At 25.5% G+C, this 16,994-nt stretch overlaps 2 protein-coding genes and 1 long non-coding RNA gene across 8 annotated transcripts; 1 reads left to right on the plus strand and 2 right to left on the minus strand.

The window, feature by feature from the left end:
- Nucleotides 1-2,090: 2,090 nt before the first annotated feature.
- Nucleotides 2,091-12,147, minus strand: LOC105427692 (integrin alpha-9-like). Of its 4 annotated transcripts, none has more exons than XM_089078004.1 (20): nt 12,008-12,147; nt 9,835-10,084; nt 9,218-9,353; nt 8,690-8,757; nt 8,149-8,311; nt 7,981-8,078; nt 7,145-7,330; nt 6,881-6,980; nt 6,560-6,761; nt 5,721-5,893; nt 5,526-5,644; nt 5,224-5,441; nt 4,897-5,110; nt 4,406-4,572; nt 4,155-4,338; nt 3,240-3,648; nt 3,052-3,154; nt 2,845-2,974; nt 2,700-2,766; nt 2,091-2,627 (listed from the first exon to the last, which is right to left on the minus strand). In XM_089078004.1, exons 1-20 carry the CDS (start codon nt 12,013-12,015, stop codon nt 2,422-2,424), a joined length of 3,201 nt encoding a protein of 1,066 aa, XP_088934130.1. In that variant the 5' UTR covers nt 12,016-12,147; the 3' UTR covers nt 2,091-2,421. The 4 variants fall into 4 exon arrangements, with proteins under 4 accessions (XP_088934130.1, XP_088934128.1, XP_088934131.1 ...); XM_089078002.1 differs by lacking the exon at nt 12,008-12,147 and adding an exon at nt 10,869-11,209; XM_089078005.1 differs by lacking the exon at nt 12,008-12,147 and adding an exon at nt 10,154-10,293.
- Nucleotides 12,148-12,471: 324 nt separating this feature from the next.
- LOC105427539 (metalloendopeptidase OMA1, mitochondrial-like) lies at nt 12,472-15,137 on the minus strand. 3 transcript variants are annotated; one of them, XM_011639314.3, is made up of 7 exons: nt 14,786-15,137; nt 14,569-14,708; nt 14,255-14,428; nt 14,001-14,108; nt 13,731-13,931; nt 13,442-13,618; nt 12,472-12,663 (listed from the first exon to the last, which is right to left on the minus strand). In XM_011639314.3, exons 1-7 carry the CDS (start codon nt 15,135-15,137, stop codon nt 12,568-12,570), a joined length of 1,248 nt encoding a protein of 415 aa, XP_011637616.2. In that variant the 3' UTR covers nt 12,472-12,567. The 3 variants fall into 3 exon arrangements, with proteins under 3 accessions (XP_011637616.2, XP_088934160.1, XP_088934159.1); XM_089078034.1 differs by having other exon boundaries at nt 12,554-12,663; nt 13,731-13,779; nt 14,001-14,035; XM_089078033.1 differs by having other exon boundaries at nt 12,554-12,663; nt 13,731-13,782; nt 14,001-14,035.
- On the plus strand, nt 13,742-15,447 carry LOC148936501 (uncharacterized). The gene is made up of 2 exons (XR_016139477.1): nt 13,742-13,882; nt 14,846-15,447. It is a non-coding gene; the product is annotated as an uncharacterized LOC148936501 (long non-coding RNA).
- Nucleotides 15,448-16,994: the final 1,547 nt, after the last annotated feature.

Raw genomic sequence — 16,994 nt, forward strand, 5'->3', positions numbered from 1 at the left:
CACTGATCTGCTTTCTCTGCTGAACGCAGCCATTCTCTCGCTCTATCAACTGAGATTCTTGATTTTAATCATAAGGTGCATCTAGATATACAAGATCTTTGGTATTAATGTTTGCAACTGCCTTGAAAAATGTAAAACGCAAACCAGGCAGTAAAATAATTTCTCGTGTTCATAGCTCTCACGCAACTTCATTGTTTATTAATTTTTATTTCTTCATGACTGAGCCGTTAGCAGAAATTGACGCTTCATTGAAATGTGAAAATATCCATCCGTTCGAACCAGCTGATAACAGGCAAGTGCGAAATTTTGCAGAAGCTTGTGATTGTAACAAATTCATTCAAACAAGTAATCGGAAATTTATAAAGGAATAAGACAAGAAGAAGCGTTCTGTTGTCTCATTATAATAACCGTGATTGTTTTATAGTTGTGACAGCTTATGAATCTTGCTCATATAAAAACTTGTAACAAAACTCGTATAAAAGCTTATAAATAATCATTATTTGACAAATAACTCTTGTAATTTGTGTGGCTTATGGAATTTATAGAGATAGAGGATTTTATATGGTAACTCATAACTTACATAGTTATGTGTGATAATTTGTATGACTCATGTAAGTTACTAAATTTAATCATTTTAATCATTAGTTGTACATATAATAAATTATTAAATATTTAAAGATTCAGAAATTTCTTGCTTTATATTGCATAGTTTCATAACTTTTTAATTTCTTTTCTTTTATTCAGTCTTCAATATGGAAAAGTGTGATAAAACAAATAAAAGAAGTAAGCGAAAATTTTCAGATAATTAATTTTGTGATGATCGTTTTAAATCTTGAATACATAAAGTTCTATTTGACAGTAACCTGTTTCATTGTGTCACATACAATAAACATTTTTCGTGTAATTCGCATATTTTAAGACATGTAAAATCTGCATGTAAAAGTAATAATAAAAAAAGGACATCATTTAATAATGTTGACACATTATTTAATAATATTGATAATTTGAGTATATGTAAACCAAGAAGAGTATTACAATCGAAACAGCAATGTTTGAAATGAAACAATTTAAATCATGGCTACAGGAAGTGTCACATAATAATAATGTAAGCTTAATTTTTTGCATTTGTGAAAAACATCTTAGTGCTCATTTATCACATATTTATCGACACGCAGATTCAACAATGCATGTAAGTAAATATAATGTAAAAAATAGCGCACGTAATGTTAATGCTGGTGATGAAACATTATTTGATGAGCGAAAAAAGTTAGCAGAGATTCGATATGCTGCAGTGATTGCTGACAAAAATATTCCTCATGACAGTACAAAAATAATCCTCAATTTTTTTCAAGATGTAGGAAAAGATCCTAAAATATTAAAAAAGTATGAGCATAGACCACACAAAATAAATATAATTTCGAATTGTATATCTAATTGAGATTGATTGAGAAAAATATCCAAAACATCAAAATTTTTAATGATGAAACATTAGATATTACAAAAATAGATAACATTTCTTGTACAATATATTAGTATTTAAGACATTGGATATTCACTTTCAATAAGTGAAATTAATATTAATATGAAAAATTTATTTTTGTTCGTGTATTGTTCGTGTCATTCTGTTGCGTTTACTATACATACTGCACGTTCTAAAATGTTTCAAGTTTACGAGAAATTAAAAAAAAATTGATGATAAACGAAAGTAATAGTATTTTTACTGTTGGAATATTTTTTTAAATATTTTTTTAAATTTATAAAAATCAATGTTTTACAATTGTAAAATGAAAGTTATGTTATTTGATTTTCTTATGCAAATAAATAATCATTCTTTGTAAACTTATATTTGTTTCCAGTGAAAATTGAAATATATTCAAGTTTATTTATATTTCTTAATATTAATATTGCCATTTTAACAAATATTATAATTTTTGAATATATATAATCGAAGTGACACATGTTTGTAGATAATTGCTATGTGTAATACAATGTATGCAGACGAAATTGTAAGTAATCGTAAATTTTATTAACAAATGGAGTCTTCCTGTTTTTTTAATAATATAATATTTTAATAATATAATTTTAATAATATAATATAATTATTAATATTAGTACTCAGCAAGTAGGATCTTAGGCGTCTAATGATCTCATTTTTAATTTTTATAATTTATATACATGTTATATACATGTAAGAAAATAAATATATAAATTCATGATAACTGCTTATATTGCCTATCAGTGCCATTATTTTTAACAAATTTGTAATATAGCAGCTCAAAGCTAAAGCTATGTTTTTCCTTTAATAAATCAATAATAAAAGATAATATTGATTACTCCTCTCCTTCTATGAATAAATTTTATTGAGAAAAATCATTTCAAGATTTGAACTTGGAATTTTGCGGATATCTATACCGAATCTCTTTAAAAATTATTATGCGCATGTGTATCTACATTATTCACAAAAAACATCAAAAAACAAAATAGTTTTTCTTGAAAATACAATATATATAATATAAAATTATATAATATAAATAATATAAAATATACATAAAATACATAAAATATACCTAAAATATATATTTCTTCTATTCGAATATATGCGTAATTTCTTCTATATCTTCTGTTTCCTGTAAGGAACAATTTTATATTGATTTCCTGTATAATTAATCATTTATTAATTTATCATTTTGAATATTTACGATTGTATACCTCATCAGATTGTAAAGTGGATAATTCTTCCTTTGTTGTTCTCTTGAAAAAGCCTATCTATGATTAACAAATAATAATCGGTAAACAAAAAATATTATAAAAAACAAATTATGTTTTAGTATTCGAAGGACTTACCATACTCAATAATATAATAACGATACATAATAATATTAGACCTAATGAGACTGATACAAATATAGTCCACACTTGTAGTTTCTGCATCTTTTCAGTATTATGAAATTCTGTCACGAGATTCATATCATGTCTATAATGTAAACATTCTCTAAAGCTGTATCATTCAGGGTGATATTTAACATGTATTAATAATTTGAGAATATTCACCTGATATCCATTTCAACAATCCTATTCGCCGGTTTTATAATTTGAACATGAGCATCCGTACTGAATTTTATGATTTTTATTTCGTCCGACAATTTGAAATTATCTTGAAATAATTGTGCACATTTAAAAGTTAGAGAAAAAAATAATAATTTTTATAAAAAATTAAGATATTTCTTTTTTGTCAATACCTTTTAATTTTGTGATATTGAAAATTAATTTCATCATTAATTTGCCAATGTCCTGCTGTGTCCTTAATGCGCTCAGGTCGCAAAATAATGTTGAACAGTTTATACCATACGTTGAACAATTCACATATGCAATATTGCGTTCTTGTATTGTCAAATTGTGGTCGAGATCTTCAGATTTTATCATTCTCGTATTGTACAATGTATGCAAGATATGAGCAGCAATAATTGCATAACTTTTCACGTCTCTCTTCAACATATCGTGATTCGTATTCTGCAGTATTTCGTTATTATAATTTAGATTATACAAATCAGACATATTTGATATTGTTTCCCATGGAAGTCCATGTTGTACGGTCACTAAATCTACTCCACTTGATAAACAATCATAATATTTTCCAGATATATAAATCTGAAAAAATTGTTAATAAATATTTAAACATTAAACTTTACAAAATTATTATAATTATGTTCATGATATTATACATCAAGATCTACTTTCAGAAGTGATAATACGGAAAGAAGATGATTTTATATGAAAAAAATAAAAATGGAATAAAGTTTTTTTTATACGAGACTCTTGGTTTTCCAGAAAGACGATTTTAAATATTTAACAAAAAATATATACCAATAATATGCATTTATGTCAGTGTACGATTATAAACATTAGTCAGTACATATTGTTTTATTATATAAAAATACATGTATTACTAATTATAACTACTTTAAAATATATGTGTTACTAATTATAACTATTTCGATTTATGACGCATGTGCTAGAAACGATCGAAAACTCTTTTTGATAATAAAATAATTATTTGACATTAATAATTTTTCATTTATAAAATAATACATAATACATATATACGCATACATACACACATTTTATATATCACAAATTATAAGTTTGATACTCACCCGCGGTTTATATAAAGATATGAAAGGTTCTAAATCATTTATGGCTATTGGTAGATTGACGATAAGTTTTGCCTCTTCTATAAACGTTGCACCAAATTTTAATATCTGATAAATATGCTGAAAAATTATGCTGGGTTGATCATAATCTAAATTAAGTAGATAATAATTTTCCTCGATCGTCTTTCTGCAACATGACATGTTTTTTATCATCTAGGACTTATTTATTATCTTCTTTTCCTCAGTATACTAACCCATTTAAAAACAAAGACACTTCACTTTGCAAAATTAACGGAGATTTAATCATGCGCATGCCGTGATTCACACTATGAGTTTGTATTTCCATTAAGAATTCTAGAACTTGTCCGTGCAACGAACCGTTCGTGAGATGTTTCATATCCAAATCGAGTTTCACAATTTTCTGGAAATTAATTAAATTCTCGACAAAAAATTCTTGTTTTAATTTTTCTTTTAACTTTTTGTCAAAGAAAATTCAATTATTAATTTGAATTATTTTTGGTGAAATTATATATAAATCTTTTTAATAAAATTTATCAAATCATTCTTGATAGAGAAATCTTTTAAATTTTTCTAAAACTTTATCGAAGAAAATTAAAATATTAATTTGAATTGTTTTTTATGAGACCATGGATTTATAATGTATAAATTTTGTAATGTTATAAATTTAATCAAATTTATACTATTTTGTATGAGTTAATTACACTAAAATAATACACTATTTTACCTGCTCATATGTTCCAAGCGGATTGCCGACATTGCAAATAACTGTCAGAATATCTTCATTCATGTCTTCTTCACAAAAAGGTAAAATACTGCGCAGTACAATTCCTTTTGGGAGGATAAATGTGATTGTTGTCAAGTACGCTGGTTCAGCATAGTTCTCTAAGTGCGTCTCCAAAGTGATGTCATTGGAACCAATCACCCATGTATTATTTTCCCTATATTTTTTAAACCGATTGTACATATTTTTAATGAAATGTTTACATGATAAGCAAACGATTTTTTGCAGAAACTTAATATTATACCTAACGCTAGAGCATTATATACTTGCCTTACTCCCTGAAGTTTTACTGTTGCAGATATATTGGAATTGCAGACTCTGTCATCTCCGCACCCAATATCAAAGGGAAGTAAACTTTGCGCGCTTTTCGATTTACTATGTCTGTTTTCAACAGGACACGTCTTGCAAAATTCAGATACAGAGTCATTATGTGTAAAATTATGAGATGCATAAATAACAATCGGTTCAATAAAGTTCTGAATATCATTCTGCAATACATAATATCGTTATTGTAATTGTAAATGTTAATTGTAAATGTTAGATCTTATATTTATCAATGCGGAAATGTATACCGAAAGAGTAATAGTGACATTCATACACATATGATCAGAAAAATCCATCGAGGACATTTCCAAGAAAGTCTCTTTAGTGCGCTTATATTTTTTATCCATGATCAAAGAGATTTTGAAAGCTATAAATAGTAAATTATGCTTATAGCATGATAAATTGTTGCATAATAAAGTATAATATTTTATAATTAAATATACCATGTGTATTTGCCGAATCATATTCAACGCATGCTTTAATCAAAAAGTTGTTAACATTCCTTTGTAAAATACTTGGAATGGTATATAAAGTCAAGTTTGTTCTTACGACAGGTTTACTCCGAAGTACTATAACATGACCTGATTTATAGGCGCCTACTGCGATGTCAGTATACCTATAATTGATACAGATCGTAAATAGATATACGTAAATAGATATTAGAAATAAGTTAAAACAATCATATTTCAATTTATTAATTTAAATATTACTTTTAATTTTCGGAAACGCAGATAAATTTTTTACAGATTCAAATTATAAATTCATTAATTCGGATTCAATTTTTCGAATATTAAGATACGGATTATCTGAATAGTTTGAGTATTTAAATTGAATAAAAAAAATTCAATGTATTAATTATTCGGATATTTAAATGTCACAAAAGATATGTATGCTAAAATAGTACAAAATGTCTTCAAATTATCTCGAATGTGTCCACAATACTTAAAAAATAAAAAAACAAGTATTTTGGGATATCTTACAACATATCTAGCATAATTTCAGAATGTGTTGCTCTGATTGAATATGTTTTAAACAGTAATTAATATTTACTTTATTTATTCAGAATTAAAAAAACAATGATTTATTATTGAAGAAAAAGTATTGCAAGTGCTTTGTTAAATGCTATTATTAAATATTTAAATAGTTCAAGATTGACAATAAATGACTAATAAATTTCTATTAACTTAAAAAGAATTTACTAATCAAACAATAAATTTATTTCAATTAACTAAATATAATCCACAACAAAACATAATAGAAAGTCAGATATTAATTTACTAACCCGTTGTTATCTATATCGACTGGTTCAGATATTGAAAATCCAAACGTTTGTATATTCACTCTTTTCGCTAGATTATTAAGACCAGATGATTTCATCGTGATTTTTTGCGATATTGTAAGTCTTTCTTTATCCTTTAAACTCGCGTCGCCGTTATAAATATAAATTGCTCCAGATTTTTCCCAAGGAGCACTTACTATGATATCTATGATTTAATAAAAATAATACATTCATTTTGGCAATTATTTTTGCCTTATTTAAGCTTTCTCGCTTAAAATATCTTTAAGTTAATACAATCATGTTAATACAGTCATGTTTAATTACCACTAAAACCATCTCCATCCATATCACCAATTGCTAATGCATAACCGAAATGTGCATCTTCATTAACGCCTTCAAGAATCGTAACTGCCTCGAATTCTTCCTGTATTAAGATAATAAACAACTTGATAAAAAACATTGTTCAGTTATTTTAGAATGTTTCTAGCTGAACTCGAAGTTGATTCAGTTTATTTAGAAATTGATAAGGTAATTAATAAAGAATTCATTATTGGTAATTTCCATTTTATATAATAATAAAAATTTTACTCTTGAAGTGCCCAAATATACGTGGACTCTGCCGTTATCGTTTTTCCAATGTGGAGCTCCGACTACAAGATCGTGTAAACCATCATTGTTTAAATCACCGCTGGCCAAGCTGGCCCCGAAGAATTCGCCGATCTCATTGCCATGAAGTTTTGTAATAAAATTTCCGTCCAAGTTGATTATAACAACCTGTTATATAACAATCAAGATTAGATAAATTAATATTATTTTTCAACTAAAGTTAAAGTTAATGGGTTATAAAATTAATTTAATCAAAAATTACATGAACAAAAAAACTAATTCAATTAAAGTTGCGTTAAAATTAACTCAAATTAAATTAAAAGTTAAGTTTAAAAATTATTTATATTAAATTATTATTTATATTAAATTAAAATGTCATAATTTTTTAAGATAGAAATATTCTAAATAATAAAACAATTACAATGTAGATAAATTGTAATAAATTGTAATGAAATAAATTTAATATTTTATTTGTAAATTAAATTTATATAAAATAATAAAGAAATATTATTTTTTTTATATTGGAATATGTTTTTTTTTTCAATTTTTTTCTTCTACATAGTAAATTTTTAACTTAGAAAAGAATTAATAAGTTAAAGTTTATATGTTTTAAAAATAAATTGAAGTTATAAATTAATCTATTTAAATTAAGTTAAATTAAGTTAAATTAAAAGTTATTAACTTTTTAACTTTATTAATTAACTTTTAATTTTTTTAACTAGTTACTATCCAATCTTGATAATAACATATTAAGTTGCAATGTGATCTCGGAAGAAAAGCATTTTATCTAAATAAATAACATAAATAAAACACTTTACCTGCCCTATATAACTCCATCCTGGATCCGCACAGGCGTACAAAGGTTGATTTCGGTTAAAATAATTTCCTGATGTTACCGCATAGCCCATCATATATCCTGAATCAAAATTTATTTTTGTATTTTGTGATTACATGCAATAAAAATTTCTATTACATAGAATTTGTACCTATTTGCGATTGATCATCTGGTATTGATATTTCCCTACTTTTCTTATATATTTCATAAAATCTGTACTGCATATGTGTATTAACAAAACGTGTTATATCAACACTACCTATGACATTGTCTTTTGGTCTTCCTACAATACGGTTTAATGTTTCAGACGTATTCTGTAATAATGATCAAATTACTCAAATTATAAAAGCCTTAAACAAGTAACAGTTATATAGCTTAAAAAATATTATTATGCTATTGTGCCTTGAAAAAAAGGTATCATTAAAATATATAAAACCATGAGCATAATCAGGATTCTTTTGGGGAGACTTTTTATCAATTTTATTAATACATAAATAGCAATTTTTTTTATTTAATGAATCGTTTTTTTTTTTTGGATATTTTAGAACTCAGAATATTTCCTGATTTTGAATGGAAAAAATATTAAATTTTGTAAATCATAGCTTTAACTTTAATTTTGTTTTAATTTTGGAGGAGTTTAAATAACTCTTCTTTCTTGGATATGCTTATGTAACAATATTTCATTAACATACCTGTAATGATGCAGCAAAAGCAACAGAAAAACCATACATTGGATCGTTCCACACATTTTTCCCGTAATCTGATGTATACATAAAGTCTATCTATTAATGTCTATCTATATGTATAATATTTAATGTCATTCTTTCCAAATAGCAAATATGTTTTTTAATGATTTTGGAATAAAACTATGTTATGAATATATGAAATAGATATAGGCAGCATTGGGAAAGAACGCGTTACTTGTAACGCCGTTACTGTTACTTTTTTTGGTAACGGAGTGATAACAGCGTTACTTGTTTTTTAATAACTATAACGGCAACGGCGATAGTTACATTTTTTCAGTAACAGTAATGAATTTAATAGTTACTTTCATCATTATTTTTTTATATTTAAATTTATGACATAATTTTTATGACAATGTTATATATTGATAAAAATATATCATTAAAAAAAAAAATAAAAGTTGTTAGATATAAATTATTCTAATCAACTAGAAAATCATCGATTAGAAACTATAAAATTAAGATAAAAAAAAATACCAAAATGTTCAATTTCAGACATTTCCATCTTCAGTATTTTCAAGGATGCATGACCACTGTAACACATGCCTTGCATGGTATTCACATCCTTCAAATTGTTGAGTATAATGTTCAGAATTGCTCGTGGAGCGCATATCTGTAATTCAAGCAAGATTTAAAAGGTGTCTAAAAGATGTATAAATACGTTATTTTTTAGTTTCTTAACAGAAATATTAAAATTCTTAAAAATATAATTTTGTTCATTATTTTTATTTTTTTCATTTTACTTTCTTTTTAAAATCTTTTTCTATAAAAATTTGTCAAGAAATGAGAAATAGTCCTATTTCTGCCGACATAGTTTGTAACAAATGCTTTCACAAAATCTATTTTCTACAAATTTAGTTATTTGAATTGCTAATCAATATGAAAGGATTAATGGCTAAATTTGAGCAAATTAAGGATAGAAAACATTTTATTTATCATTAATCGTTTGCAAACAATGAATCTATATTATTTTTTTATTTGAGCTGCTAATATTTTATTTACTGAAGTATTAAATTCTTTCTTAAAAAAGTATATTATATATAAGTGTTAAATCATAACAATCCTAATTAATTTCTTAAATCCTTTATATATACCGTAAGAAAATCGTTTTTCCTTTCTATTGCCATTGCACTACCAAACCAAGAATGGTTCTGTCTTATATATGCGTGCATGCTAAGTTGTTCTATATATGATATTTTGCTCGCATCAGGAACCGGCTTAATTTCCACACACGGACCCGACAAGATACACCGATAAACTACACCAGGTTCATCGAAAATTTTTGATCTTGTTGAATTGTGTAATGATAGCGAATAATTTCCACGAGGTGCTCCTATGAATAGCCTGTTAAAAAGGGATACATATATATTTCAATATATTTTAAACAAATAAACAAATCATAAATATATCAACCTAAGTAAATAATTTCGAGGTTTCACATCAGATCAAAACGATATCACATCTCATGATAATCCTATTATTTGGGTAGTTGCTAATAATTCTACTCTGGAAATATATATTTCCGAAAATTAAATATATTGTGTAAAAAATTCAAAAAAATATCTAATATACAAAGTGTTCCATTTTAATTAAAATAGTCAATTTCTGGGTACAATGAGATTTTAGAAAAAATATCTTTTATAAAAGTTTTATGACTGCAAGAGGGACATAAGATAGTGCCATTGATTTAATCTTGAGTGTACGTGGTGCCAGGATCATATGGAGATTAACTTTATTTTTTCAAATGAAAATCCTCATTTTATTACATATTCTTGTAATTAACCTCGAGAGCTTATCGAAATATTAATAAAATATTTTTATATTTTTTTATATTAAATCATAAATTTAAGTCATAAAAATTCGTACAAAATATTTTTTTTAAATCTTGATTTCCAGAAATTGATCATTTATTAAAATGGGACATATAATACATGTATGTACCTTATATACGTATATAAAACATTAAATTAATGTCTTATTTGACTTGATATTTAATAAATATAATGGCATCTTTTCCAAAAGAGTTTTTAAAACACTTTTAAATTGCATTCACTTTCTCATTTTTTCTCAAGATATTTTACAAGATATTTTATAAAATCATGAATATAATTGAATTGATAAATATTACCATGAAGTATTATCCTGTAAATAACGATGCAGCAATACTGAGTAACCGAAATAACTGTGTTCAAATTTTGTATTTAGATATTGATCCGCATTAGTGGCACTGTTCGGATACAGTATTGGGTAATTTGTATCAATATTATATGCAGATGCGATTAAGAGATTAGCAATTAATATAAATTTCATCATCATTACACTGAATCACTATAAATTTCTGTTATGTAGATGAACACATTAATTCTATATATTTGTATGTCACGGCATTAACAACTTAATAATTTTCTTCCTTTGTAAATTTAAAGCATACAACCAACAACAAAAAATGTATAACTGCATCAAGAATAACGTGCGATTACTGTTTATATGGACACAAGAATTAAAATGAAATAATATGATTCATCACAGTTTCAATGAAATAGAATGACTGTATCATCAAAAGAACAGGAAAGACTGATAAGTTAATCACCATAAATCACTTTATAATATTCGTCATTTTAATGTCAGGCAAATTTTTTTGATATTATTTATAAATAACTATAAATAATTAATATTGATAGGAGAAAATATAAATATATCGTATTTATTATTATCGTATTTATTAAAAATATTTTATTTTTAAATATAAATCATGTTATTTAAAATAATTCTGTGATTCAGGAGAATAAATTTTATACACTTAATTAACTTTTTATAAAATAACTTTGTTCTCATAATTATTATATCTAATAATTACTCAAAGTTTTAATAATATCTTAATAGTTTATTAGCAAATTTAAATATAATAATAAATTTATAATAAAATATTGCAAATTACCATCAACTGTTTCGGAATTAAATACATGTTTTGTTTCAATATATCCTTATTTTCATCGATAATTAATTCTATTAGTATATATGTAAACGTCTACTGGAAGTTTAATTTTTATTTAGTTCAAACATCCATAGACCTAATATAGACATTTTAACAAAATACATTATTGAATATACAAAACATGTTAACTTTTATATGTTTTAAAGATTATTCATTGTATGTACTTTTGACAAACATGCATCTGGTTCGCTTATGCCTTTATTTATAATTGCGATATTATGTCTATTCATGAACGATAAAGATCCGATTTGTGAAGAATGAAAAATACATACGTGTGCATCCTTACTGACCCTGCACAACAGAGAAGTAAGAATAAAAATTAGGAACAAAAATAAATATTAAATTTTGAAAGTAAAAATTAAGAATCAAATAATGCAAAATGCACATAAGTAAATATAAGATAAATAAGTATAAGATACAGTTATCTTATACTTACTTACTGTGTCCATTATGTGTTACATTTAATCTTTATTCTTAATCTTTTTTTTTCAAAATTTAAATTCTGTTCCTAATTTCTATTCCTCCATTATGTGTAGGATCTTAAACTTGTTGGTATTCCTTGCAATCTTCGTATTTTTTATACTTTTCGAACTTTGATTTATTTTTATGTGCCAAAGCCGCTGTATACACCTGTAAAAACATGTAGTTTTGGCACTGAGTTCAGGAATGCCCTATATTTATAAAGATATCATAAAACCATATGCTGATAAAATTTTTTTTATATTTACAATATATGTACAATATATGTACAGATGTTTTAATAACTTTTGAAGAAAAATTTAACTCATTAAACTCATTAAATACAATGATAAAATTGTTTGTACTTCTGATCTTAAATTATCCCTCTCTGTTTGAAATAAATCTCGTGTTCTTTTGTCGATCGTTTATAAAATTTGTCCCTTGGATCTGCTGTAGACAACGCTGAGCACTGTCAATCAAATTAAAAACTTTTTATATATATGTAACAAAATATAAATATACAATATGTAATTTATAGTATAATTGCATAACAACAGAATATATAACATAGTTTATGAAATCATGGCAATAATAGATATAATAATATCCATATAATAATAAAAAATAGTTAACAATAATTTAAATCAAGGATATAAACAAGAAATTATTCGAGATAAAGCTAAATGTTAAATATATGTTAATTAATTGTGTAAATATTAATGTTTACAAAACTTCTTTCCCACAACGCAAACTTTTCGCAAACTTTTTATTCAATATTCACATCCTTGTTAAATCTCACGATAACAGCTTTTGAGATATTTTCTGGTGGTTATCTCCATTCCATCAGTTTGTATATGTTCACATCTGATCCTATCGTTAAAAACCATTTTATCAACTTGATTTAAGGCGAAGTATTTTGACTTCTTTTTCATCTATGAATTTTATCTCTTGAACAACTGTATAGCGCCTCGAATTGTTATTAACTGAATTTAACATGCGTCAAGAATACCATTTCTATTTTTTTTTTATTGTTTTGTACTAAAGATAAACATATTGAAAGTGATAAACATATCGAAACATTTGCATTGCGGGAATAAAATTTTGTAAACGCTAATATTTACTAAAATATATTTAGCATTGTCATCTAGCTTCAGCTCGAATAGTTTATTGCTTATATTCCTGATTTATTTTCACAGAGAGCCTTTAACTGTTATTACTAATTTTTTAATAAAATTTAAGTAATATACCCCTGAGTTTTTTCGCAATTCTAATGCTTTTGTCATTGCTTTGTTCAAGTTTTTCTCTCTATCGCCATGAGCAGGATGTGTTGATATCCATGGCAGTTCTGTGGGCAATGTATGCATTTCTGTAAGCGTCCTCATCGTAGCCCAAAATACAACAGCTTCACGAATATCAAAGCAAGCCTGTGCAAACAATATGCAATATACTAATTTTAATTTAATAAATTTTTTATATACATACATAAGCATAAAACGCAAAATATAAATATTAGATTCTAATACATAATATTCGTACTTTTGCAGCCAGTTTAAGTCCTACTTCATCAGCTTCATTCTCCAAGTCTCTGCTGACTGGAAGATTATATATAAGATTCACAATTCGTTCTCCTATCATATGAATTATAGCAGCCGATAAATCAGGAAATAAAGCCCAAATTAATAATACAGGTATTGCTATTAAAAAATCCCATAATAGTTGATCAGATAATGCCTCAAGCTATTGACAAAAATTCTTGATTTTTTTCATGTTAATATTTATTAATTTTCATGTAAGCACAATACTTACAGAATGTAACAGCAGCGAATGAGCCATTTCGTGGGCTAAAATAATACCTAATTGGTCGTCATTTTCAATAATTTTTAAAATATCTAAGGAAATAAAGATATTTCCACCCTGAGAGAACGAAACAAAATAAAAGTAATTCATGCATATTGAACATATTAAACATATTGAACATATTAAACATATCAAACATATCAAACATATCAAACATATCAAACATATCAAATATATTGAACTATATAACATTATATGCATACCGGCAAGACATATGAATTTGTTAATGGTGTACTGATAACAGTTAAAGTCCATTCTGTTTCTCTCATAAACTTTAAATCTTTATTAGCTATAAAAATTTTTTCAATAACCCTTAAAAGTCTCTTGTAAGCTGGATGAGTCTTTGGTACCAAATCGTTTTTATGAGTTTCTAAATGCTAAACAAAACAAAATTATGAAATATATAAGCTTTTGAAAGATAGTGAATGTCTCAAATATGAATGTATGAAGGCTTTAAAATCTTTAATAGTGTTATGTTGTTATGATTATATGTTATATACAAGTATAGCTTACGTACAGCTTCAAGAATCATATTCCCTAATTTCTTCTCTTGTTCTTGATTAAAGATAATAAATCTTGAACGTTGCGTCAATGGATCAGTTTCAAGATGAGTTATATAATAAACAGCTAGTATTAAGCCATAGAGACCAAAACAACCTTGTACAAAAGAAATAAATATAGCTAAAGCATAACATCAAACTATTAACAATTTCTAAAGATCTAAAGAAGTTTACCCAAAAATACATTGCGCCTTTCTTTAAACCACTGTTTATATTCTTCCTTCTCTTTCTTAGGCTTGCGTCGCCACCATCTTTTTATACTACGTCCCATTATTAACGTACTAATACGTAAAACAGGACGCAAAAGCAAAGCTACTATTGGTGGAATACATAAACTTTGTGTGGTGCGAAAATCACATTTTTGCAATATTAAGTACTGTGATTTTCTGTGGACAATTTTATCTTGAATGAGAGATTTTTTACACAGCCAGGTACGATGATGATTTCTTATGGAGCAAACAACAAATTGGTTCGTTACATTCCGCCAAAGATTCATCTGACGTAAATTTCTTGATATAGAAAACATATTGGCAAAAAATAAAATTTCAAATGTAGTAATTATATCTGCAAAAAGAAAAAAATAGAAATAGAACTAGTGAAAAAAGATGGTATTACATATGAAAATATAATAATAAATATGATATATACATCATCTAAAATGCTATTAATAAGAACGAATTACTTGGAAACTAGCATTATAATTTCAGCGTTATTACTCTATTCGTTACACAATACTTCAGAAACTAGATTATCTTTTTTTTTTTTAAAGAAATATTCAATACTGTCCAGTCATTGAATTCTTATAAATTGTGAATAAAACTTGATTATTGATTCAATATTACTAGATCTGATTTAATTCATAATTCTATCTTATTCCACTCATGGAACCAATGTCCTCATTCTAGCCTAGGATAATTGTTACAAAATGTTACAGATCAAAAAACTACATGTACCTGTTAAAAAATTTAAGATCTAATTAAAGCAATGGAAAATTAAAAATAAAGAAGATATAAATACTAAATTTACATTTATAAAATTTATAAAATTTTTATTTGGATTTCTATCACTGATTTTCAGATTAGAATATAGCTGCATATTAATAATTTTATTTTATTGTATTCATTTTCCATGCATTCACATAATTTAATCAAATCTATGTGAAGTTTTAGTTATTCTATTTCTGAAGTAAATGTTTAATTTAATTGAAATTTAAGATTTATAGATTTATAGAAATGAAATATTTATCTATTTTGATTTAGTTTTGATTATGTAAGACAATAGGTCTATCTTTTCTCATATTTTATAGTATCAGTGTAGTGAAATCCTATTGTCTTACTTTTATAGAAAAACTATAAAAACTTTAGAAATATTTTATAAAGCTATTTAAATTAATTTGTGAAGTTGATTAGACTTTTAATTTTGAAAAAATAAAAATATATATACATCATCGACCATTAAAACTTTATAAACTTTATTAATTTTATTCCTTTGTGAGATCATATACCTAATAATTTTCATTTCAGTTCTTACTATTCTAAATGTGTGTAATATCTTACATTCTAATGATTTGATATAAATTTGTAAAACACCTTGATTCAAAATCAAACATATTTTTAAACCAAAGTTTATAAAAATGATTCGAATGATTTAAAGTACGTTTAAAATACGATTTAATACTCTAAGCACATGAGCGCGTCCTCATTTCCTTATCAAACATTCGATAAATAATAAAAATGACCTAATTCTAAGAATATTGCAAGTATCAAATACACCTTTAAACATTTCAGTATCGATCTAAACTTTTGTCAATTTTTTTTATCGAGAATGTTATAATTTAATGAAAATAAATAAGTAAATCTTTAAATTTAGGCGTCCTACCTTAAAACTTAATGATTTTACTCATTTGATTTCTTTTTGCCTAAAAACATAGGTTCAAAAAGAAAAAAATCGATAATTGTTTAATTAACTTTAAAAAATCATCGCTTAGTACTCAGAAAATAGTAATTGTTAAAATTGAGTTTTGTAGGTTAAGAAGTTTGTCATCGATTATGAATTTGCAAGCTTTAGTCTGTTCTTTTTAGTTCCGCTCTAAATAGATTTAAGCCTTAAGTCATAGACGAATCATAGTCGAAAAGTAGGAAAATAATCGACTATGATTGGTTGTAAACCGAGACTGCGGTGTCTACAATGAAATTTTAAGACTTAAGAAATTGGCCAATCACAATCGATTATTCTTCTATAGATCGATTATGATTAGCCAATTTCTTAAGTCTTATATTTTAGGCTCGATTGCACCAACGTTATTTTGAATTTTAAGTGATATTTAATATATAATATGTGTCACGTATATTATGTATTAAATCTTAAAGCCCAAATAATATTG

This window comes from Pogonomyrmex barbatus, unplaced genomic scaffold, assembly GCF_055798465.1.
Source record: "Pogonomyrmex barbatus isolate J1 unplaced genomic scaffold, ASM5579846v1 scaffold21, whole genome shotgun sequence".
Classification (NCBI taxonomy): domain Eukaryota; kingdom Metazoa; phylum Arthropoda; class Insecta; order Hymenoptera; family Formicidae; genus Pogonomyrmex; species Pogonomyrmex barbatus.

What these genes read in the sequence shown, in the direction of transcription:
- LOC105427692 (XM_089078002.1), bottom strand. Translation starts at nt 11,056, where the DNA reads ATGATGATGAAATTTATATTAATTGCTAATCTCTTAATCGCATCTGCA. An exon ending in ATGTCACTATTACTCTTTCG is followed by an intron (nt 5,442 to 5,525) that starts GTATACATTTCC and finishes TATGTATTGCAG; the next exon opens with AATGATATTCAGAACTTTAT. An exon ending in ATCTGATGAGGTATACAATC is followed by an intron (nt 2,628 to 2,699) that starts GTAAATATTCAA and finishes TGTTCCTTACAG; the next exon opens with GAAACAGAAGATATAGAAGA.
- LOC105427539 (XM_011639314.3), bottom strand. Translation starts at nt 15,137, where the DNA reads ATGTTTTCTATATCAAGAAATTTACGTCAGATGAATCTTTGGCGGAAT. An exon ending in GGAATATGATTCTTGAAGCT is followed by an intron (nt 14,429 to 14,568) that starts GTACGTAAGCTA and finishes TGTTTTGTTTAG; the next exon opens with CATTTAGAAACTCATAAAAA. An exon ending in AATTGCGAAAAAACTCAGGG is followed by an intron (nt 12,664 to 13,441) that starts GTATATTACTTA and finishes TTTGATTGACAG; the next exon opens with TGCTCAGCGTTGTCTACAGC.